At 38.4% G+C, this 25,716-nt stretch overlaps 1 protein-coding gene across 2 annotated transcripts in view; it reads right to left on the minus strand.

The window, feature by feature from the left end:
• LOC111871231 (serine/threonine-protein kinase 11-interacting protein) overlaps positions 1-25,716 on the minus strand; it is a 74,311-nt gene that overhangs the window by 30,440 nt on the left and 18,155 nt on the right. For both annotated transcript variants that reach the window (XM_023864187.2, XM_023864188.2), the window contains 6 exons: positions 24,376-24,581; positions 20,479-20,671; positions 16,751-16,838; positions 12,179-12,359; positions 6,202-6,319; positions 5,074-5,250 (listed from right to left, as the gene is read on the minus strand). In XM_023864187.2, coding sequence (XP_023719955.1) covers positions 5,074-5,250; positions 6,202-6,319; positions 12,179-12,359; positions 16,751-16,838; positions 20,479-20,671; positions 24,376-24,581 — 963 coding nt within the window. The remainder of the gene's footprint in view (positions 1-5,073; positions 5,251-6,201; positions 6,320-12,178; positions 12,360-16,750; positions 16,839-20,478; positions 20,672-24,375; positions 24,582-25,716) is intronic.

Here is a 25,716-nt window from a genome sequence, read left to right on the forward strand (position 1 = left end):
CTCCTTCCACTGATCGGGCAATTTTTCCTTATGCCAAATAAAAGTAATTAGGATCTTAGAATGTAATATTTCACCTCCTGCTTGAATATGTTCTGCCAGAATTTGATCACTACCTGGCAACTTATACCTTTTCAACTTTGCAATAGCATTTCAACCTCAAAAGGATTAGGATCAGGTACTAACAGCTCAGCTGTATGAATTTCTGTCTGCCTAACAACACTGACCCTATGTACATTCAATAATTGAGAGAAGTAGTTCTTCCACCTATTCAAAATGTTGTGGGAATCTGCAAACAGATCACTATTCTAATCCTTCACTAAGTTACTTGAAGTCATTTATTTCTCTATACAGGTCTCTAATGTTCTTCTTACTGTTCGTTGCAAGCTTATCAATTTTGTCTTTCAGATATTCCCTCTCTTTATTCCTGAAATGCCTACTGGTTTCACATCTTATACTCTTCAATCATCCCCATTTATTTTGCTTGGATCGTGTAGCCACTGCAATTTGGCTTATTTCCTTTGATCTAATATTTCTGAGCATCCTTCGTCGAATCATGGCTTATGCTTGTTTAATTCATAACCTAGACTCTCTTTCCCTGAAATTTTTAGATTCTCTCTAATAGTTCCCACAAGCTCTATTAACCCTTTGGCGCAGTCATTTAAATTCCGCGGCCGCGTCTCCGGCGGTAATATATTCAGCCGGCCATTTAAATTTTGCTCGAAAATGATTTATTCATCATTGTTCTTAAATTCTATGAGATAGGAACATGAAACTTTCACTAAAATGATCTTAAAATGTGGCTTTATAACCTTACCTTATAATATGAGCGCCCTGTATCTCGGCAATGGAAGGAGGTTGTTTAGTATTTNCAGGTCCACAGAGTTCTCAACCATTGGCCGAACATCAGTCAGCCCGAAGATAAACCAGACTCAGTCGCCTTCCTGCCCTATGTTGGAACTATATTCAACCATATCAGCAAAGTGGTGTCCCGGCACAACATCAAATCAGGAGGCCTGCCTCCAAAGAAATTATCTAGTTTTCTCTGGCCGGTCAAAGAGTCTGGGACTAAGGACAACAGGTGTATACAGAATCCCCTGCGAGTGTGGCAAGGTCGATATTGGGCAGATGGGCCGTTCTGTGGACACAAGGTTCAAGGAGCATCAGTGACAAATCCACCTTGAACATTCGGACAACTCGGCTGTGGCTGAATACAGCATCAATTTGGGACACCACATTCAGCTTCAGAATACCTCAATCCTTGCCACCAAGACCCAATATATGGATCGCATCATTAGGGAAGCCATTGAGATTGAATTCCATCCCAACAATATGAACAGAAAAGGGTGGTTTTGTCTCAGCATGTCATGGAAGCCACTCATCTGTTCCCTCAAGAAACCTCTGGGACTTGACACCAGATCCACAAGGCCACATAGGTCCATGCCCAACTAGCTTCGCAACCCCCTGAGCTTTGAGGTTAATACCCTCACTTTACAAGTAACCCTTCCTTCCCCCCCTCCCGACACATACTCTATACCTGCTCTGGCCTGCTACCTGCTGGCACACCTCCCCAGAACCTTCCCCTCCTTCCTCTCTACCAATTCCCAATGTAGCCCTACTCACTTCCCTTCCTTCTCTTATAAAGCTGCGTTTACTCGACTGGACTCAGTCTGTTGCTCCTGCTCATGCTGGTTCACTCGCAGATTTCTTCTTGTCTTCTATTCTGAAGATCGAGGTGATATGTTCCTCCGAAACGTCGGTTAACACAACTTCTACACGGCGCCACATCCCAGAAGACCGCTTTCTTCATAGTCACTGCCATGAAAACCTCAAATCTTACATCAAGTATACCTGACCATCTTTTCCTGTTTATCAAAATTTGGTCAATTTGATTGTGAGTCTTTACATCAGGAGATGTTCAAGTAAATTTATGAATGTTATGATGTGGGAACATTGTAAGATTTTTGGATGTGACAAAGTTTACTACTCTAACTACATTATCATTATTATTTCTGTGAAAACTTTCAATCCCAACTGTTGGTTTGAAAATGTCTTCTCTACCTATTTTGGCACTGAAATCTAAAAAATTTTCATGTGGTATTTCAGGAATTTATTGAATACACATTCTAGTTCTTCACAGAACCTGTCCTTCATATCATCAATTTCATCTTCTGTTGGGGCATGAACATTCAGAACGGTAATATCACACCAGTGACCTCTCAGTATTATGTATGACATCCTATCACTATTGAACTCTCTCCTCTTAACTGTTGATATAATTCTCTTATATACAAAAATACCTATACCTAATTCATGATTCTCATTTCCTTTCCTATAGAAATGTGTACATTTGTCTGCTGCTTTGGTGCCACCCCTGTCCCATTTGACCTCCAGTACTCCCACTAAATCCAGCATATATTTTGATACTTCTTGCACAACTGTCTTGAGGAAACCTGCCCTGTACAGACTCCTTAGCTCAGGTTGTTTATGAAAAGAATCCTTATAAGTCCGACAACATTCGTGACACTTCGTAACAAGCTTATTTTTTACAGTGATGAGTTGTTAGCCCCACACCCAACAATCAAGTTTGAGGACCACACCTTGTCTGGTGTCCACAACTACTTATTCAGTATACGAGGGTAAGTCAATAAGTAAGTTACAAATCAATACAGAACTCAAACAAATAAGAGTACTGATTTGAAAAATGTTTTTATTTCTCAACATAATCTTCCTGTACATTGAGGCATTTGTCCCATCGTTTCACAAGCCCTTGAAAACCAGCAGCATAAAATTCTTTTGGCTGCTGTTGGAACCAGGCAGTGACTTCACTACCTACAGCTTCATTGTCAGGAAAATGTTCAGCCGAAAGATGATGTTTACGAGGGCCGAACAAATGGAAGTTGCTTCGAGGAAGTTTGGGGCTATACAGAGGATGCTCAAAGACTTCCAACTTGAAATTTTGCAGCGTTTCAGTTATCTTGTTGGAAGTATGGGGATGCACGTTTTCATGCAAGAGCAACATGCCTTTGGTGAGGAGTCTTGGTTCCTTCCGTTGAATGGCCTTGCAAAGTTTCCTGAGGATCTTACAGTAGGAGTCAGCATTTATGGTTTGTCCTTGAGGATTGAATGCAGTGAGCAGTATGCCTTCGTGATCCCAGTCACCGCCTGGTTCTGACAGCAGCCCAAAGAATTTTATGCTGCTGGTTTTCATGGGCTTGTGAAACGATGGGACAAGTGCCTCAATGTACAGGGAGATTATGTTGAGAAATAAAAACATTTTTCAAACCAGTACTCTTATTTGTTTAAGTTCTATATCCATTTGTAACTTACCTATTGACTTACCTATGTATTTGCAGCTACCGTCCATATCTAGAGGCTGCCTCCTACATGCACAACCTGAGTACATGCCATGCTGTGATGATCCACTTAAAATGGTGTTGCTTGGCTACTTTACAATAAAAGTCAAAGGACATCTCTCACCTTAATTAACTAACTTAACATAGCATAATTTAACATGTCAAAAACACATATATGTATGCCTGGGAGCCACAAGGAGGATTGGTAACCAGCAAGCTAATCATAAAACTGTGAAATGACGGAGAGAGAGATTATATCCTGGCTACAGGAAGTGAAGTCACAGCCAATCTGTTTGGAATCTTTCGTCTTTCGGTCAGGCTCCATACACAACCGTCAGTCCATGCACTTACACCTGAACTGGGAGGGGGGAAGAATACAGAAATATGGAATGTCCACAAAAGAAACATACATGTTTCCTCTGTACAAACAGCACGCATACTTTTCATTACAATGAGATGGGATATCTCACTGAAGTCCTGAAATATGTTACATTTTAAAGAAACGATTACCTGGCCAATGGATCAGCCCTGGAAGTCCAGTCAGTTGCCATCCTCACCCTCCAAACATCTCACCATTGCATTTTTTCAATGGCGTTATGTATACTAGTTTACAGGGTTGAAAAACTTGATCATTAGAAATGCTGGTAAGAATGTGGGAGGATGACAGTCACCACTTGGACATTTTACAAACTACACACAGCAGACATACTGAAAGGGCCAGATAAAATATTTGGCAGACAAGGTCGATGATGTGATCTCAACCTTACTAAAAGTTTCATCTTTTCATCTTCTTTAATAATATAATTATTAAGCAAAGAATTCATATGATTCTTTTGTGGACAGTCTGTATAATCAACTTAATTAGTATACAAATGATTTATGTTAAGACTCTAGTGAGCTATATACATGGGACTTCAACAGAATTGAAATTCACAAACATTCCAGAAAGTGTAAGTCAAGTGCTTGATGGTGCCATGCTGAGAGAAGTCAAACACTGATATATGAAAGTTATGAGATACTGCACCACACATGTAAATTACATCAATATATTCCTGTACTCATATTTCAATGTCAACTTATGAATGTTATGACTGAATATGAAATATGCCTACAAAATTTTAAAATATTTTATTTATTGCATCTCCACTTCTCAAACCTCCCTTTCATATTTAAAGTCAAACTGTAAAATTGCACTAATACCTCTGTGCCTCTGATTAAACTAAGCTGGGTCACCCAACAATATGTTACACAGGAAAGAGGGTTATTCTGTGTGCGCAATCAGACATACCCTTATTCAATTATTTTCTCAATTGAATCACGTCATCAAGGAGAGAGGGCAGCAGGTAATACCAAATGAAAAACAATATATTAAATCCTGGAGTCACATGTTGGCTACCTCTGTGGTCTAGTGATCAGAGTTCCTGGCTACAGATACAGTGGCTTGATTCCCGTTGCCACCAGATTTTCTGAGAAGTAGTGGGTTTGGAATGGGGTCCACTCAGCCTCAAGAGGATAACTATGGATCTACTTGAATGGAAAAGTAGTGGCTCCAGTCTAGAAAACCGAGATTAACAGTTGTGGGAATCTGTTGCAATGGCCACGTGACACCCTCTATCTGCAAAAGTTGGCACTAACTTCTTCAACATGCGACAGTCGCTCGGTCAGTACAGTTCACTTGCAGACTAAAAACCATGGAGTTTTAGAGTCAAATCTTGCTTACCTATGCTTGATTGTGATGGTGAAGAGTGTAAACCTGAGGACAGTGGTCCATTCTCTACAGCAACAAACTGCTTCTCTCCCCTGTCATTTCTGTAGTGTGACGGTAATGGGATTTCATCCATCTCAATCACAAGTGTGCTGTTACATGTGGGACACGTCAACATCTTCTCTCCCACGCCTGAAAGTATGTGCATTTACACAATTAAAAACAAAATCATGAAGGATACATACATTTAAATAATTTCTTTATTCTTATATTCTTTCTTTAAATAACTCATTCTTTACGTGGTGGATCTATACAGCCACTCCCCCCTACATCTTCATGGCATAGTGCTTGATTACTATGTAATTAACATTACAAATTCAACATTTATTATTATTATTCTTCACCTTAAAAGCTACTGACATAACACTGTGCCTCCTAATGTTTGACACAAAACTGTTGATGAAATTCACTGTGTACATTAAACATTCAGTGTTCATTTTCTGTTTCTAAAGCCACAGTAAATATCTCAAATACAGTGGCATACATGTTTATGGGTTCCTTAAAGAGCATGAGAAGTGATGAATTTAACAACAAAAAAGGAAACTTAAAAACAGGAAATTTAACAGTGAAATTATTGACTTTAGATCCATGGAACTGAATTATAAATGAGAAAAAAACCTTAAATCAAGCAATATTAGATGGGAATTCCACTGAATTCAAGCTTTTCAAATGTCCTGTCAACATACCTTGTGATTTACTGTTTCAGGTTCCACTGAAACATGATTAACTGCCTAGGTTATGTAGCATCAAATGGTAGAATAATTTGTATATCATGATTAGGGAGAAGTTTGTAAGGAATGTCTTGGAATACCTTAAGGTACTGCTCTGATAATTTTCAGAAGGGAGTGAGGAAAGCGACAAAAAATTAATTAGGAGTAGCTAGCTTCCAGGCAGAGATTTCAAACTGGGACCTTATAAATACAAAGATGTGCTACACATTTGGTATGAACCACATTACTACAATAGGAAAGACAGACAATGCTCTCCATAGCTACTGCTCATAACAAGGCAAATGAATTACCATTGCCCTATAGCATTACCATTGTTCCCTCCTGCTACCAGTTTTCATCCATAGTTGCATACCTGTAACAGGTAGTTCTTTTGAGAATTGAGTAGAACATTTCATGCAACGAAACACAAGCTGATTCATAGCTGTCAATGGTCTAGCATCCAGCACTTCACCCAGGGTCCGCACAAGCTTCTGCAAGGATCACATCACGTGTCAGTGTAAGTCCTTCCCAAATTACACATTATATGCATGAAAAAGTGCACTTCATAGTAGCAGCAGAGAGAACTGCAAACCTTGTCTTTAGTACAACATTTCACCTTTCATTCTTCTCTCCACATATGAAGAACAATTGCAGGAGGCACACAGAAGTAATATTTTGTGACAATAGTATAGTAATACAATTACTGGCTTTCTGGACATTATCCACTCTTCCACTTCTTATTCAAAACAGTATTGCAGAGACTGACATCCTATCTCTGGACAAACTGGAACTAACTCTACCAACTGGGCCCAACTGAGTACATCTTTTACCTGAGGATGGAGTTAAAGTCCAATCTCCAAAATGTTATACTAAACAAAAGATGGAACAATGGATAATGTCCAGAAAGTCAGTAATTGTAAGCAATACCTTGATTCATGCAAGAAAATATAAAAATGTAATGCTGTATTATCTTTCATTTTTATTTGTAGCAACACACATGAACTATCCGCAATATTATCGTAAGGATGTTTCATTAAAGCCTCTCTTCTTCTGAACCAAGCAACACCTCCTATTACATATCCATCCTATCAACAGTCAATTGTTTTCCTTCCTTTTAGGATCAGTAATTGGGTTACAATTTGGGGACAGAATGTCACATGTTAGATACCTTAATTACTGCTTAGGAACCTCTACAGCCCATTATGATGGCTGTACAGTCTAAGGCAGTGGTTCTCAAACTTTTTACCTCTGAGCCCCCCTGAGAAGAGAAAATACTCTCAGGCCCCCAGCCTGTTTTTTTATCAAAATATAAGTCATGGTATGTTTGACATTTCATTCAGTTTATTTTGTGTTTTTCTACATGCTATTTAGCAGTTTTCTTACTCAAAATTAAAGTATCACAATACTAGGCCTACAATAAAAATTAGTTTTAACACTTGCAATTAACCAAAATATGTATCGAAATGAAACGATATTTAACTATCAAGTATTTAATTTTTTCTGCAAAGAAAATCAAACATTTAAATGTCAAAGTTCAGTGTGATGGATGTGCCTGATTTTGAGAACAAAGTTTATCAAAACGTGGTGTAATATCACAAATGGCCACTCTAACTTCTTTACCAATATTTAGCCTTGAAATATACTTTGACTTTATAGCTGCCAAAGCAGAAAAGCCTGTCTCACATAAGTAAGTTGTTGTGAAAGGAATCAGGATTTTCAATGCTTTTCGGCTCAAAGTTGGGAATTCCATGCCAATATGTATCCAGAACTCCAACAAAGACAATTCCTTAAATTTACTTTTTAATGAAGTATCACTAGTGAGNATTCCAAGAAAGTACAGTTGCCTCATTCCCTTGAAGTGAAGTGTTGAGGATATTTAGTTTCACAAATATATCTGTGAGGTAAGCCATTTTCAATAAAAAGTCCTTGTTGCTGAAACTGTCTGCCACTGAGTGATTTTCCCCATTTAAAAAACAGAACACCTCATGCCTCAGCTTAAACATTCTCTTTAATACCTTGCCTCTTGAAAGCCATCAAGCATCACTAAAAAACAACAGAGCAGTGTGTTCGGCACCCATTTCCTCACACAGCATTTTAAGAAATCTAGACTTCAGAGGATGCGGCTGCTGTCAAACTATCAACGCTGTCTCTGGCATACGCGTTTTATAACTGCCGGTAAAGAGAATAATTATTGGTTATTTTGAAATTCATGATAATTAAAGCCTGCACTCATCAAAAGTTTTTCTATATGTATTTTTATTTTTTTTACTTTTCTAATTGATTTAGGGCAGTTTTAATTTTTATCTGTAGGAAAGTATGCTGCGCCCCCTTTTCAAGCCCTTCGCCCCCCCCCCGGGGGTCGCGCCCCACAGTTTGAGAACCACTGGTCTAAGGCTTGAACTGTCTTTGCTCACTTGAACACTGGGATTGTTGTTTGGAATCCCACTCAAAGGCATGGATGTTTGTGTGTGAATTTATTAATCTTCAACTACACTTTGTGCAAAATGCAGAAATCAATCAGGACAGGTGGTACAAATAGTAACCATTCTGTTTTAAAGGGTTATGAATTCTTTAATCAAGAAAACATGAAAATGGCAAGATACTTAGGAAATGCTAAAACACTTATGGGCAACAAAGATGTACTATTAGCCAGGACCCTTCTGTGATATTGTGGTCAGGAGTGATCTATGAAGTAGTGAATTACTGACAGGACTCCTCTGTGACACAGTGAATTATTTCAAGACTTCATCAGATTCACATGGCACAGCAAAGGAAAAAACCTGGAAAGATCGATTTTCAGAGGCCACAGACACCTTGGGTTCCAGTCTACTCATATCTGAAATCAGTATTCAGTACAGTTACTTCTTATGAATAATTATGTTTTGAGGGCAACTTTTCATGAATTCTCCAAAGGCTGGCAGTGGGGACCATTCCAAGTGGTTCATGCACTTTCTGGTAAAGCTTATGGACTTGAAAGTTCACACCGAAGGGCATCAGTCGTGAGAGAGAACTTTATTACATTGTGCAGAACATCTGTATTTTAGATGAGTGAATCTGTTCAGAAAGAAATAAGATAAGGACATAGATAGTTTGGATGTGTCAAGTTTCTGTGAAATACTGGATTCTTTAGTATTGTGTCTACCTCTCAAATGATTAAATTAGTTTCATTGTTTGTTCAAGATTCCAGACACACTAAAAGGGATGTAACTAACTTCATGAAACTGAGCTCTTCTTGAGAAGCTGCTGATTCTGTATCCACTCAAGAACTTCCAAGCAATTTATGGAACCTGAAGGTTCATTACCATGTTCCCAAGAGCCCTCCACTGGTCCCTATCCTGAACCAGATCAATCCAGTCCATACCACCTCATCCCATCTCTCTAAGATCCATTTTAATAATATCAACCCACCTATGTCTTGGTCCTTCTAGTGGCCTCTTTCCTTCTGGCTATCCCACCAATATCTTATATGTATTATTCCCCTCCTCCTCCTCCTCCTCCCCATTTGTGCCACATGCCCTACCCATCTCATCCTCCTTGACTTGATAATGGGCTGCATGTTACTTGCCAATTGGCTCTGTGTGGTCTGCAAAAATACCCTTCCTCGGCAAAATATGTGTTAATCTCCTCTTTAAGGTGTTGAATCTTGTCATAAAAGCTTTAATGAAAGTGTTTACAAGATATTTCATGTAATTTTTCCATAGGCTCCCCAGAATCCTAATAAATAACTTAGAAGAGTATAAAATTAGTACAACTCACGGCTGTATGGAATGTTCTCGTTCAACCTAGTAGAACTTACTAAATTTAAATAAATGTTTCTGACCCTTACAGGTCCAATTCCTTATTTGTGAGCTTGTGCTGCCCAGTACTGAAGGGCACATATTTGTGTTGCTGTACTGGGATCAACATACTTTTTATGATGCAACTTGCAGGTAGGTGCCTAAGATACAACATAGGCTGTCAATGATTTGAGGTTTGGCAGGACTGGTTTAGACAGATGATGGAGTTGTACCCACTGTACTCAACCTATTTTTTTTCTCCTTTTGTGAGGAGGGAGGGGGGCTGACAGACCTAGCTTCATGATAGACTCACACAGAACTATACGCAGTGTGATAATTAAGTTCCCGAACTGAGGCCATAAGAACCACACAAAAAGAAAAAAAAAATTATTAATACCATCACTCAGTATAGTCTCCACTCACTTCTGTGCAATGTATATATCACTCATACAATGAATGGAATGCCAAGAAAACGTTTCTTCCTGTATCGCCTTCAGTTCTCTCATTACAGTCTGTTGGATCGATGGATCAGCCTCAAATCTCATCCCTTTCATCGCAATTCTTAATTTAGGGAATAGAAAAACGTCAACTTGTGCTAAATCAGGGGAGTTGGGTGAATGGGATTACACAGGGATCCCTCCTTTCACTCAGAGACAAAGACCAAAGAATGAGCTGGGGCATTGTCATGCAGGAACCACTTTCCTGAATCTCAGGTCTAACACAAACTCTAGTGACCAATTTCCTGATCACCTCTTTATGAAATTTACAGTTTACAGTCCAATTTTCTGGCACAAATTTGTGATGAATAATACCTTTAGCATAAAAAATGCAGTCAACATTGTTTTTGCCCGCGATTTTTTCATTCTCAATTTCTGAGCTTCTATGTACCTTCTATGCCATTCAAACACCTTGTTCTTGATTAACGTTCTTCACCTTACTCACTTTTAAACATTTTAAACCTTTCAGTAGCTGTTTTCTTTAATTTTACACAAAACTTCTTCGCTACTCTTTGAAACCTATACACACCATTTAAATAAACATCCCCGACAGATGGTGGTGTTAGTATTACTGTAATAGTGTCAGTTCAGGAACTTTATTGTCACATTGTGTATGAACCTTGAGACTGATACAGTCTTATGTTTTGGCTTCATTTCATTACAGGGTTCAGAGGTGCTCAGAGCTTCTACACTTATTTCAATTATATTTGCTGTTCTTTTGCCATTACTGAAGACTGGTTAATCCAGATACTTTGCATACTATGAATGGTATTCCCTGCAATTTAGTGAAAATCCCCAATGATCTTAGTAAAGGGAATATACTCTTCCCTTGAGACTGTTTGTGCTTCTTGGACATTTTCCATCATTAGGCAGAGATCTCCTGGGTTTTCCTCAGCCATATCAACACTCCAGTGGTGGTCAAATTCCTTGGGTTTTGGGAATCAAAGACCAAGATTCACTCTGTGGCAACCTTCCTTGCCATTTCCAAATTTAGTCCCATCATGTTTTAATTTTCTATATTAGAAACATAAAAAATGGCAGACACAAACTCGTGGAGTGACTGAAATGAAGCATGGTAATACATTTTCGATAAACATGCAACTTTCTTTTTAGGTAATCTGCTTTCAGGATGAAATGCAACAAAACAGGGCAGGCAAGAAATTTATATATAGCTTTTGGTTGAATGGCAATAACTACTGAATCACTAGAGAAACTTAGCACTGATAAAATCTGTGCATACATCATAAGTTGTTCCAAAAAAGATAATGATATGATGCTGATGATGATGATTTGTGACATATTTATAAGTGCACGAAATAACAGACTGACTTCACTGGAATGAAGATTTGTGTAAGTCTGGTATGCTAGCCTACATGCTAAACTGAATTTTGTTGTTAAATTATAGATGTATATTACCTAAATAATATATTATCAATGCAAGATTTGGTAGGACTGGAAATCTGTAACAACTTTTAGGGTGGATCATCTTCAGATGGTGACATAGATCTCTATGTCATCAGAAAGTTACAAAATTCTATTTTCGACCATTACAGAACCCAAATTAAAGATCTTGTTGAACACACAAGATTTTTCTTCCACAAGGGTGTCTACTGTGGGTCTGATGTACTCTCAAAAACATTTTACACACAATAATCTCAGCGTTAAGGTATATTTTTCCCTGTGCTTAACTAACTGAGCACTATGCCATGAAGGCATATGGGGGAGTGGATGTATAAAGCCACATTTTCTTGACCTCAGCACTAGCTACAGGAGAGTGGTCAGTTTCACACTCCAGCTGCTTTATCCATGGGTAAAGAGCCCTAAATACCCATTGGAGAGCAGATTGGTTGGACCCCAGGGCCAGTCTGGACGATGTGGAGAAGTGAAAATTCTTGACCCTAATGGGACTTGAACTCTGACCCCTCGGTCGTCCAGCCCATAGCCAATCGCTATACAGACTATGCTCTCCCAGTTCCATAATTTCAGTGTGTGAATTAAAATCATACATTAATAAAAATGAGTGTATAATACATCACAATAGAACACAGGGAATGTAAATGATCGAAGAGTTAATTACCTGCGCATCTTTCTCTTCCATGACATACACCCTTTCTTGGCGATCTCGACGCACCGTGTCGAACGTTAAATGTACTGTGGCAGTGGGACCCTCCCCACGTATTCTGTTGCAGCTCAGTAAGCTTGCCATGGTCCACCTCTCATGGGTCTTTCCACACAGCACCTCTCTCTCTTTCAACTGCCTGGAAATAACGTAAAGCATGGCTGTATGGCATCAAACAACGAACGTAAAGGTTCAGTTTGGTAATGTGCACTGTAAAAAGATACAGTTCCTAACACTAATTTATTTTTAGTCTCAAATATATTGTGATTCATATGCCCACTGCTAGGCAACAGCTTGGTAAACACATTCAGAACAAAAGGACATCCATTGCTGGGTAACAAACCAATAAACACCCATTCTTGATAACAGATGACGGTTTTTTCTGCAGGGTCAATGCTGAGAAATTATGAGAGGGGACAGCCAGGAGAATTGAAGGGGTACAGAGGGGTACTATAAAGATGTACAGAGGGGTAAAAAAGCGTACAAGGGAGTACATTGGAGTAGTGTTCTGTTCTGTTCTGTTCTGTTCTGTTCTGTTCAGTTCAGTTCAGTTCAGTTCAGCTCAGTTCAGCTGGAAGTCAGAATAGTTCCAGTGGAGTGTCCAGTCAGAAGAAGATGACAGTTTGTCATACAGTGATTTGTGAACTGTTGTAACCAGTTGTATAAAGGTCCAATAAATTTGATCATCAAAACAAAAAAAGTCTCATAAGTCACACAAACCCTGGCTACCTGACAATATAATGGCAGACATACTAAACCCACATAAATGAATACTACAAAGTATGTTTCAAATTTTACAGCAATGGTGTGTCCCCAGAATATGCTAGATATACAAGTTATCCTTCATGAGAAGGCAGCAAATGCATTAATTTCTTCTACTGCCATCTCACAGGAAGGCCTATTTGCAGACAAACAGAAGCAGTTCTTTTTAACACTTCTGACAGGAAGATGATGATGGAGTGAAAACTACAAAACACTTTCATATGCTCAAAATTCAAAGTTTGGTTTCATTTCAAATTTGTTGTCTGCTGTGTGAATGTGAGAGCACTATCTCTACAAACAGCTTTCCTGTCTACTACTGTTCTATTTTGTTTCTCTTCACTGTGATCATCTTCATGTTATGATATTGTCATGTGTATTAGTGACTACAGATTGGATCTGGATTGGTGAATAGATTTACTGACCCCTTACAGGTCATAACTACAAATAACTATAACACTATTGCTGATTTCCACCCTACAAATCACTTCACATTAAGTTGTCTCATTTTACTTTCACTAGGCTTTACATGGTAACAGCTCTCCACATTATTCCTCTGCAATGTCTTCACCAGATGTTTCCAGGTAACAAATCTTAGTGATGGAGATTTTTCCGCTTCCGTTGTCCACTGATTAACACTCCACATTTGAACCCTCAACTGCACTGCACTTACTCACTGAACAGAATATGTTTGGTTGGGTCACATAGCCTCAGAGAGGACCCACAGAGAATACCATCTGCATCATCTCTTCTACTATTGTGTGACATCACCACGCATGTGTATGCTGTGGGCGCTACACACCAACAGCTGTATGTATCATGTATCGTGACAACTCCTCTATTGTTGAACCAGGGCATTACCTAGCAACAGCTGATGTTTACAGAGGCACCTCTTAGCACTGGGTCATCATCATCATCATCATCATCATCATCATCACCATCATCACCACTGGCATGACAGCCCTCTGTGAGCCCTGGCCTTCCTCAGGATTGCTCACCATTCTTCTCTATTCGATGCTACATTCCTCCAGTTCTTTACATCCAAAATTCTTATGTCCTGCCACACGCATTCTTCCCATCTTAACCTTGGTCTTCACACTCTCCTATTTCCTTCTGGTTTAGTATTAAGCATTTTCTTGATGGTTCTATTCTCGCTGGAACGTATTGTGTGTCCAGCCCATTCAAGCCTTTTCACCTTTATAAATCCAATAATGTCTGGTTCATTAAACAGTTTGTATAGCTCATGGTTATACCTCTTCCTCCATATTCCATTTTCTTCCACTGAGCACTGGGTCTATACACCACAATATTAACAACTGTCATTTCCAGAATTATCTTCCACAATCTCGGACACGTTTTCATAGTGCTCTGGATAGGAGATTCTTGCTGCAGTGACTATGATATAAGGTCTTCTGGATTACAATGTTGCATAGTTTGGAGGCAGCCCAACATTTCGGAGGAACATATCTCCCACGGTCAAAGAGTAAGCCAAGTAGAGCATAGTAGTGTTACTGCTCCTAAATTACATGGTCAAAAGATTGTAATACACACAGGCTACACATAATAAATTACAAGGAAGTGTCCAACTTCATCAAAATCAAATTCTTCATCAACAGACAGCATACAGATGGGAATTCAGACTGATGAAATTTCCAACCATTTAGGCCAATATACACATGTACACAAGCATGCTATGGCATTAGGGAAGAAAGAGGCTAAAGAAAAAGGGACCTTGGGCCTTGGATAACTGCATAAAGATCTCTATGGGAAAATCTATTCCAAAAGGAGCACCTACAGATGTAGTCCATTATGGTATAAGACAGAACCAAACACCAATAATTTCTATGTTTAGAGTCCTTTGCCTACATTCTTACACTCAAAATATAAGATAAGGGGCATGCAGTAGCATAGTTGGTTGAGGCACTAAGCTACAAGCCGGAAGGTTGTGGGTGTGAGTCCCAATGAGGTGCATGTTTTCAATTGACCTAATCTTCCAGCCGCATTATGGCCCTGGGGTAAACTCAACCTCCAACAGAAATGAGTATCAAGAATATTGCTGGGGGGGTAAAGGGCAGCTGGCACGTACGTTTGACCTTACCACCACCTGTGAGCCGACTGTCTAGATAATGTGGGACCCTCAACATATCACAGCCCTATGGGCCTCCATGGCCTGTTACAGGGACAGTTTTTTAAATATAAAATGAATATGTGCAAATATCAGTAGTAAGAGAATGTGCCCCATGTGAGAAGCCCAGAGGAATGGTAACTTTTACACAGATCTGCAACAAGTAATTGAAGACAGAAAAAAAAATTAAATATCTCTATGGAACTGAGCCCTTCTCGAGAAGTGCCGGTCACTCAACAACTTGAGAATTTCCCAACATTTGATGGAACCCGACAGTTCATTTCCATGTTCACAAGAGCCATCCACTGGTACCCATCCTGGGTCAGATGAATCCAGTTCATACCACCACATCCTATTTCTCTAGTTAAACGCTAGGGTATTCAAATCAAAACCCACCTGTAGATAACTGCAAGAGTACACACTCTGTCACCTTGTTACATACAGTGGACCCCTTATTTATGCTCCTTGAGTTAAGCATTTGCCTCATTTAACATTCAATTTCAGGGATCCTATGTCAATAACCTCGCTATTAAATTTCTTTTAAGACATTCCCCAGTTTACTATTCAGATCCACTGTTTGTGAGAGAAAACCTAAATGGGGGTTTTGCCAGTTGACAGGTGAAATACATTCCACTAGATTTTCTATCATGTAGAATCCAGTATGGAAAAGTGTATCTTTCACATTCAAATTTCAAAAAATTTACATACTGTGATATAGAGCCAGAAGAGACAGCCATTGCTAGGCAATGAGACACTAAACAGACAAAGACATTAAACAAGGAGCTGTTGCTATGTAACGGCCAGTAAACATGTTATGTCAGTAAAAAAGGAGCCATTGCTAAGCAATGGCTAGTAAACACTGACTATGACACAGTGTCTTCAATGTGGTCGGTGCTGTTTTATTTGCAGCCCAACCTGAGTCTATAATATAACAAGAACAAGAAGTCAGTCAGTGAAGCATATTCAGAAGAGGCAAACCCATCTTCCCATCAGAGAGAATGTTACACAAGAACTATGACCTTAAGGGTTCAGTTAAAAAAAAAAAGTCTGGTCATGGGCCTCAAGAGGCTAGATGCCAAGATGAACGGATTGGCAGTAAACCGTCAGTTGTAAAGTAATGTTGACTGAAGTCAGTCAGTCAGTCAGTAATGAATTGAGAGTCGACAGTTAAATTAGCTAGTTGTGAGAATGTCACTAGCCAGTAGGAATATAAGCAGAGGACACTGTCGGGATCTGTTACCAGGAAACAGCTAGTGAAGATATGGAACACTTAAGACTGCGCTGTAGTGAGAAGCAGAGTGCACAAGTGAGTGAGTGTCATACTGTGTTACTTCAAATACAAGACATCCTCAAATTTATGATGCATCCAGTTCTTGAATGTGGGTTTTAGGATTAAAAAAATTGGCAGCTCTATATGCCTCAAATTTAAGATGCACTTCAATTTTTCAAAGGGGGAAAGAATGTGAAAATGTGCATCTTATGTTCAAAGTAACATGGTAATTACTTGTAATTACGATTTATAAGTGTTCAGTAAACCAAAATACCAATCCAAACCCCTTGCCTAGTCACTAATATGTGACAATATTTTACAAAGAGAAGGAGAGGAAGTTATGACTTTCCAATGACTCACAAAATTAATCACACACCTTTCCGTCACAACCAGAAACAATTCATCTGCATTTTGAGTTCCCACTCTCTGCCTCTGGACAAGATATAACTGCTCCTCATCTTCATCTGGAAACAGATAGATTACATTAAACAACAGCAGCAAACATTCTGAACTGTATTAACATCTAGCATTATACAATTTATTAACTGGTTTGTCTGCATCAAGCACTTTCCACTTATAACTGCATATTATAAAATTAAATGAAACATCTTAACTTTTAAATTTTATGGTAACAGGCTGACCACATTAAAGCACCATTTTCTGTAATGAGACATTCCATGGGGACTTTAACCTATTATGCTTCAGATTTGAAGGGCCATACCAGATGGAATTCTTGGCAGTTTATAAACAATAATACCTTAAAAAAGAAAGGTAATGTTCTAACAATGCTTTCATCAAATGCCATTTCTGTAGGAAATAAATCCCTCAACAATAAAGATGGCTCAAGTGCTAACATGTCTGATTTCTATTTGAGAGATGCTCAGTTTGAATTTTGGCCAGACATCAACCATGTTCACTGACATTCTTCGTGGTTTTCATCAGTCTTGCAGACAAATACCAAGATAGTGCCTTAAAATTATGCCATGACTGCAACCTTCTACATCATTTTAAATTTATTATTCACTATCTTTCCATCATTTTATGCTATGTAATCTTACTAACTTCATTAAATAAATACATAAATATGAGGACCACGAGCATAATTTGCCATCAAAGATGTCACTGTACTAAAGCTTGTTCACAGGATGGAAGCTGATAATTAAAACTTCACAGGGAATTAGTATTCCACTCTCAGAAATCAACTTTTGTGACACAGTCTACCACAGAAGCAGGGAGAGATCACTTTCATTTTTAACATAAATGTCTCAAGTTAAACAGAAATACTGTGTTCTGGGTGGAATAAAGGCAAGGCGCCATCTCTTGAAAAGACTAACAGGTAATTTAAATCCTTATAAATGCATATATTCCATGTGATGAGACATATTTCAGGGTAGAAGATGGAAGAGCTAGAAAGATTATATGGACAGACAGTTGATTTAATCTGTGTGAACTTTCTGTTACTCAAATCATTATTCCAGCTGTCTAACAGCACTGTACCCTCCAAAAGTACTCTCCTTACATCGGTTCACATGCTCTCCAACAATATGCCATCTTGTTCACTGACTCTTGAAAGCACCCATTTATTATTATTGTTGTTGTTGTTAGCACTAAAACTCTCTGTGGTTCTTGGCCTACTCTAAACTCTGGCCATCCTGTTCTTGTGACTTTGTTTTCCAGTTAACCACACCCAAGTACCTCAAATCCTTCTCCACACCACCCAGCCATCTCATTCTTGATCTACTTTTCTTTCTTTTCCTTTGGGGTTTTACAAGCATTATTCTTTTTATAAGTACTTCATTTCTCTCCTTATAACATGTGCTGCCCATCTCAGTCTATTCCTTTTAATTCTTTTAATTATATCAACATCATTAGATATACTACATAATCCTTATTACAAAACTGCATAATGAGAAGCTTCATAAATTGTACTATTCTCCAAGTACAATTAGAATGATCAAGTTAAGGAGAAAGAGGTGGGCAGAGCATGTAGCACAAATGTGGGAGAAGAGGAATGCATATAGGACATTGGAGAGAAAGCCGGATGGAAAGAAACCACTGGGAAGACCAAGGAGTAGGTCGGTGGACAATACTAAAATGGATCTTAGAGAGATAGGATGGGATGGTATGGATTGGATTGATCTGGCTCAGTATAGGAACCAGTAGAGGGATCTTGTGAACATGGTAATGAACCATCGAGTTCCATAAAATGCTGGGAAGTTCTTCAGTAGCTGCGCAACTGGCAGCTTCTCAAGAAGGGCTCAACTCCATGAGTGAGTGAATTCCTTATTACAATGTCTTCACCAGACCCCATCAATGCACCCACTTGTTATGCCCCAGAAAAACCATTGCTGTGTCACCATAAAGTTCCCTGCCTGATGACAATTGGCTAATTTCAGTCTTGGGAATAAATGAAAATTACATGACACTGGACCAGGACTGCTGAGGGTAGCAAGGGTACAGTAACAGCAAATATGTGACAGCAGCATCTCCTTGAGCATACAAACTCAGTCATAACAGTGAGATATGGAGCTTAAACAGATTTTGTATTTTAGCATTAATAAGATATTAAAAATGTTTTTGCTATCATAAAGTCTTAAAAACTGCATGCTAAATATAGAAAAATCACAAAAGAGATATATTCAAGTAGGATTTGAGGTTCCCACAGCAATGGTTATGAAGAGTATCATCTTCTGAGATATACCATCATGTAATCCACTGAAAGTCAATGGAAGTTTTGGAGGGACACTCGGCTTGCCACCTGCTTTCACACTGGTATCTCGCTTGGCTTATTCCAAGCTTATGATGGAGATGATATGTTTCTCCGAAACGTCAGTCTCAAATATAGTTTGCACTTCAGTTCCAGACAATACATTCATGTTTCTCTGATGGTGAATCAGACTTCACTCATGGAGCTGAGCACTTCTTGAGAAGTTGTTAATTGTGCAGCTACTCAAGAACTTCCTAGAATTTTATGGAAACTGAAGGTTCATTACCATGATGGTGAAAACCTCAAATAATTCATAGCATTGTGTTCAGAGTGCTCAAAGTAAGAATATCAACTATTACCAAACTTACATGAAAATCTATTTTCAGCATCCATTTCAAATCTGAGAATATGAACTCAGTTTTCATCAGTTACACTGAGGTAACCACAAACAATTTGTTCAATTCTTGCAGTAATTTATATACGTCCAGATTTTAACCTGCCTAAAATGAACATTCATTCGGATAACACCTTTTCAAAACTGTTATGAGTTCTCATCACAAAGGACTTAAACAGTATTTGTTTTATGTCTATATCTTTATGAGTTTTGTCTGTTTTTATTTCATTATAAATTACTTAATCAATTCTGTGCATTAATATTTCATTATTATACTTTAAATTTTTTTTATAATTATTTATAGTAATGTGACTAACTTTTTCATTCATCTGTTTATCTTCAACATTCCTGATAAATAAATTAGGATGATTATTTTAAAATCATTTTTGATTATTTCATACCAGGCACCATCCTACAAGCCATAATGTTGCAAGTTTGATTCCTAATGAGGCCGCTGCATTTTTCAATTGATCTAACCCTTCCAGCCTCACTATGGTCCCGGGGTCAACTCAAGCCTCTAACAGAAATGTGTACCAGGAATCTTCCTAGGGGTAAAGGGCAGCCGGCACATGGGGCTCACAACCTCACTGCCACCTGTGAGTTAATCGTCAAGAAAATGTGGAAGTCATGAATTCTCGCTGCCCTATGTGACTCCACAACCTGTTACAGGGATATCTTCACATACCAACTGAGTTTATTTAAGACTGACAGCACTGTTATACGTCAAACCCCCTACTCAATTGATTTTGCCTGATGCCCACACATAAACAATTAATTGGCTAAATATGAGATAATGACAGTTTTGAGACTCACATTCACATTAACTTTCATATTTGTCCTGACCCACAAATGTCCATTCTTACTGCCACACAACCACGAGGATGCAGACAAAACATGTCACACAAGCAAAATATAATAACCACCAAGTTTAGCACCTTATTCTACCTCAGATACAAGCAGAATGATGGTAAAGAGAATTGAGGAAAAAGAGACTGTCAGCTACCTTCTTCATCTCCCTCACACTCCTCGTCCTCAGACTCAACTTCCACAGATTCTGGCGATGCTTCCCTGCTACCTTCCTCATTTCTAATATCAGATGAAAGTGCTTTGGAAGCAAATGATCCTTCTCTTACTACTGAATCCTTCTCCGTTTCTAGAGTGTATGTTGCGTCACATCCATCACTTCCTGCTTCGTTCTGTAAATAATGACGAAAACTGTAGTTAAACATTCGTTATACAAGGTGGACAAAAGCAATAAAAAACTTCTGACATGGTAGTGTAGTTGGTTGAGGCACTATGCCACAAGTCGGAATGTTGCACATTCAATTCCTGACAAGATCACTGGATTTTTCAATTGACCTAATTCTTCCAGCTGCACTATGGCCCTGGGATCGACTCAGCCTCTAACAGAAATGAGTATAGGGAATTTTCCTGGGGGTAAAGGGCAGCTGGCACGCAAGTTTAACAGCTTTGCCGCTATCTGTGAGCTGACTGTCTAGCAAATGAAGCAGCCTTGACATCTCTAAACTGTATGGGCCTCCATAGCCTGATACAGGTATAGCTTTACCTCTCACAGCATACAATTACTTATCTCACTTGAAATACTTCTAACCAAGCAGATAATTTTTGTGGTAACAGGCCTGCAATATATTCAGATGGTACTCTGTTCAAATCTCCATTGGCACTAACCATGCTTCTCTTTATTGTTAGACCAGCATCTGTACAACAAACATCACCAGCTGATGACATGTTCTATTCACCTACAACTCCTGATAACTATCTTGGGCTTCCATAATCTTATATGTGATAAACAACAAGTTTTTCTAGATCATTAAGAATAGGAACTGTATCACACAAATGTTTGCCTACATAAAAAATGTCTCAGGTTTTGTTCAATTCAATTTTAAATAACATAACTATTTTTCTGAGTATTTCCTTGGAACATTGCAGCATACTTCTCTTCTAAATAAATCTGCTGCTTTAAACATTAATATAAATGATTAATTTACTACACCAGTGTCAATTTATTTTTAAATATTTAACTGACAGATGAACAATTATATTCAGACTTAAACTTAGGATTCACTGAAATGTTTTCGATTTCAAAGTTTACAGACCAGTGAAAATTAAGACAGAAATCTTCTAGGAAGTGACATCATGTAGATGGCTACCAATATTCTGGAGGAATTACTTTGTTGACTGGTTCCATAGCTCTGCACTTCACAGCAGCTGATGCACCACTTGCTGTAAGGCGCACATGAATTTTGTTGTTGAATCAACACACCTGAGAGGGAATAACATTTGGAATGATGGGAAGTTCTTTGTTAACAGATCACAGGAGGTGGTGAAAATGCTGTCCCTCTACATGTATACATTTTGATTTACCTTCTGAAGGAGTTCTGCAGGAATATGTCAAATTTCCCTCTGAATATGTTCTTTTAGTTCTTCCATTTGGGGATTACTGTTATAAACTTTGCCCTCCAAACAACCCCAGAAGAAAAAATCAAAAGGATTAAGATCAGGTGAACATTATGGTCAAATACTACTGCTGATAATTCTGTCCCCGAAGACATCGAACAAATTCTGCATAGATACATGTGCAGTGTGAGCAGTAGCAGAGTCTTGCTGAGACCAACCATAGAGTCTTTCTCCTTCTGTTAACAGTGGAAAGATTTGCCCAAGAATGACCTGTACATATCTTTCACAATTAACTGTTTCATTAAAAAACAAAGGTCCAATAATCCTTCCTGCACTCACGGAACACCAAACACCAACTTTCACTGGATGGAGCACAACTTCTTGGGTTAGATATGGATTCTGTGAACTCCACTATGGATTATTTTGCGTATTTATGTATCCCTGCAAGTGAAATCATGCTTTGTCAGAAAGGAAAACCAGTTACAAACATCAACCCTGGTAGCTGACTGTGTGGCTGCAAGGCATGGATTACTCGTTTTATAGGGTCTAAGCTTCAGCAATTGTATTGTTGTTCTTGCACTAGACTTTCACCCTCCAGTCTCTTGTGCTAGATGTTCCAGCAATTTTCTATGCGTATGCTCAAGTATGGCCCCTGTGGCATCTAACTTGTTCACAGTAAGCAATCTGTGCTTATATTTTCCTTTCTTGTCTATTAAAAGGTCTCTTGTTATAAGTTTATTCACTAAATTGTGAACAGTTTGTCTGCTGGGAACTCTTTCATCACAAAATTTACATCGAAATTTTCACCAACACTCTCTAGCAAATCTGTATTTCACATAGGTGTCATATAGAAATATATGTTGTTCTAAAGTATACCGCACCATTACATACCACACAGCTCACTAACTATAACTGACAACAGATGGCTAATGGACCTGACAACCACTGCCTACTGCTCACAACTCATATACAAACTCCCATGCATGAACTGCACTGCTCGCCGCGAAACATGATGACGTTAAGTGGTCCAAGTTAATTACTTCCTTTCATTTCAAATGCCATCAGCCATCAGGCATGCTGATTCATTGTCAAAATTCGTATGCGCCTCGCAGCTGGTGGTGCACTGGTCACCATGAACCCGTCAACAAAATTAAAAAAACCAGGAGCACCCTCCTCTACTGTAAAAAGTGTGATGTTGGTCTGTGTGTCAAGGAATGCTTCGACCAGTGGCACACACACATCAGAGTGTGAGCACTGAATGGAGTGAAAGCAACACAGCAAGACACGAGCAAACCCTGGACATCAAGAACCTCCTCATCAAGATAGACAGGCGGCACAAAATCTGCCCCATACAAGAAGGATGACAGGAGTATGGACATGAACCTACATAGTTTAAAAAAATTATAACTAGTGACAATAAAGGTTTTTTAAATTAACATCTAGAAACTTTAAAAACTTTGCAATACCAGGAAGCTGCTATGATTGTGAAATGTTCAACTTTATGTGTACTGTGCATTATAGAATATAAGTGTATGTATTTTAAATCAAAACACCTATTGTGATGGTAGTTTCCAGTTCGTAATGTTGTTCCCTCTGAAGATGGTCCGTAAGGACCGAAACATGTAAGGGAGATAAGTTTTCATGTAGTAAAAACTTATATGTCACATTGGACGAAGTGGTTTGTATTTATATGTATTTATAAGAGTTGTAAAGTGACGCAATTCATACTCATGTACAGTCTGAACAAAGGATTATTGTATATAGTGTTATTATTTTTTACAAAATCAACATGTTTGAAGTTTTGGGAAAAAACTACAGATCGTTTGGAATTTCATAATCTATATAATAAAGATGATATTTTGCATTTCATAACAAAATAATCACAGTATATTTTCATTTGTAAAAATTGCTCTTTTGTGTATTTGTAGAAAATTTTGTTTTTCAGGCTGTTTTTAGTTCACATTTCTATTGCATAAAACAGAAAATATGTAGTTTTTTCTGAAAGTCTGCAACTTTAAAGACTTAGGGCCATCTAATTCCAGCTGCAGCAGTCTCTTGACAAATTAAAAGTCCATACTTTAAAGGTTAATATGCAAACATCACACATAACGCAATGTTTCTTCTAACAGGGGATCAACAGGCTAACAACACAACACAGACCTTCATGTCTGCCTTTGGAGAGAAATTTTAAACTATACGTATTAAATTTCACATGCAACAATTTGGTCCTCTTACGTCAATTAAAAGGAGCAGATAGAAACAGAGATTTTGAAAATCTTTCATACATAGTAACCCTTGTAAACTCTTACAGAATTTTATAAATTGCTTTTATTCTAAATGGTCTGCGTGAATGTGATATAACATTCAATTTTTAACTAGTCATTCATTAATAATGAAGGATTTAAGATTCAATAACATACTGGCATTTTCCAATACTTCTCTAAATCTCATGGCCAATCACACCAATTAGAATTGTGCCTACATGAGTAGAAGTCACAATGGTAGCACTGTGATGCTGGGGAGACTCTGCAGACAAGGCGGCAGCCGATGGTACAGTCGCAGCCTTATGGAGGCCAAGAACATCTTGAACACAGGACCCAGCATGACTGTGTAGCCAGTTCTCCTCTCCAAATCTCTCACGCAGTGTTTCAATTTGCTTCTTTGTCTCCAGATGTTCTGTAGAGAGGTCTGTGCAAAAAAAAAAACAATAATGTGACAATTTCAAATGTAAACAGGTGCACAGTGACTTGCCAGAATTAAATTTGCTTTAATAATTTATAAAATAAACATGTGTTCATAAGGATACATGACAATGAATGCATAAGGGGTAGGCCTCCACCAGCCTTCGCACCATGGCCTACAATGATCTATTGTGCATAATATGTGAACTAGCTCAATAATCAATTACAGTGGGCCCTTAGCATCCAAGAGTTTGATCTACACTGATATGGATATCTGTCGATCTGAAAATTTTCCAGTAATTTGCTTTGTTTTCTCCTAAAATTCTGAAAATTTCTACACTGTGCTCCTGGTACCAAAAAAGGTATACAGCATATATGCTCATTCTCTATACAGTACATTATAGTGGTTTAATGTGTACATTAACATTGTGCCTTAAAATAAAAAATAAAAGTGAAATCATGTCTAGTTATAAGGGTGGAAGTGCAACTGCAGGTAAATGTGGCAAAAAGACCATACAAATCTATACCATTAGAAGAAAAGATGAAAGTTATTAGAAGAATGGAGTGTGAGCAACCACTGAAGACTTGGCTGCATATCAGAGACAGAGAGAACAGCAGCAAGAAGAGCCTGTTTTACAGACTATACAAACACATGACCTGCAGGAAATTCTGGCTGGTATTGACAGGTACCTGCAGAAGTCAGGTGTCATTGATCCTGACAGGGAATGATGCTATTCTATTAGAAGAGGAGTTGATATAATGTTGCAGCCTTACTACCATGTTCTGCAGAAGAGGAGGCATCATGCTAGGCAAACAACACTCCGTTCTTATTTTAAAAAGAGATCTAAAGAGCCCCAAACTGATCCAAAGATGGCAGAAGATGATCCAGTTGACCCTGGCAATCGCCTTCTCAATAAAACCTACATATTTATATTTTATTATATAATAAATGTGATATAAATCCATTTATATAATGTTTCTTGTTTTACGTAGGAGTGTCTCAATTTTTGTATATCTGGAACGCATCCCACTGCAATTTCATTTCCGCCAATTAGATATATGCAGACATCTCCAGGAACCCAACCCCAGCTTAAAACAAGGGTCTACTGTATTATCTATCACCCATAAGCCAAAATCTTAAT

This window comes from Cryptotermes secundus, unplaced genomic scaffold (genome assembly GCF_002891405.2).
Source record: "Cryptotermes secundus unplaced genomic scaffold, Csec_1.0 scaffold649, whole genome shotgun sequence".
Taxonomy (NCBI): domain Eukaryota; kingdom Metazoa; phylum Arthropoda; class Insecta; order Blattodea; family Kalotermitidae; genus Cryptotermes; species Cryptotermes secundus.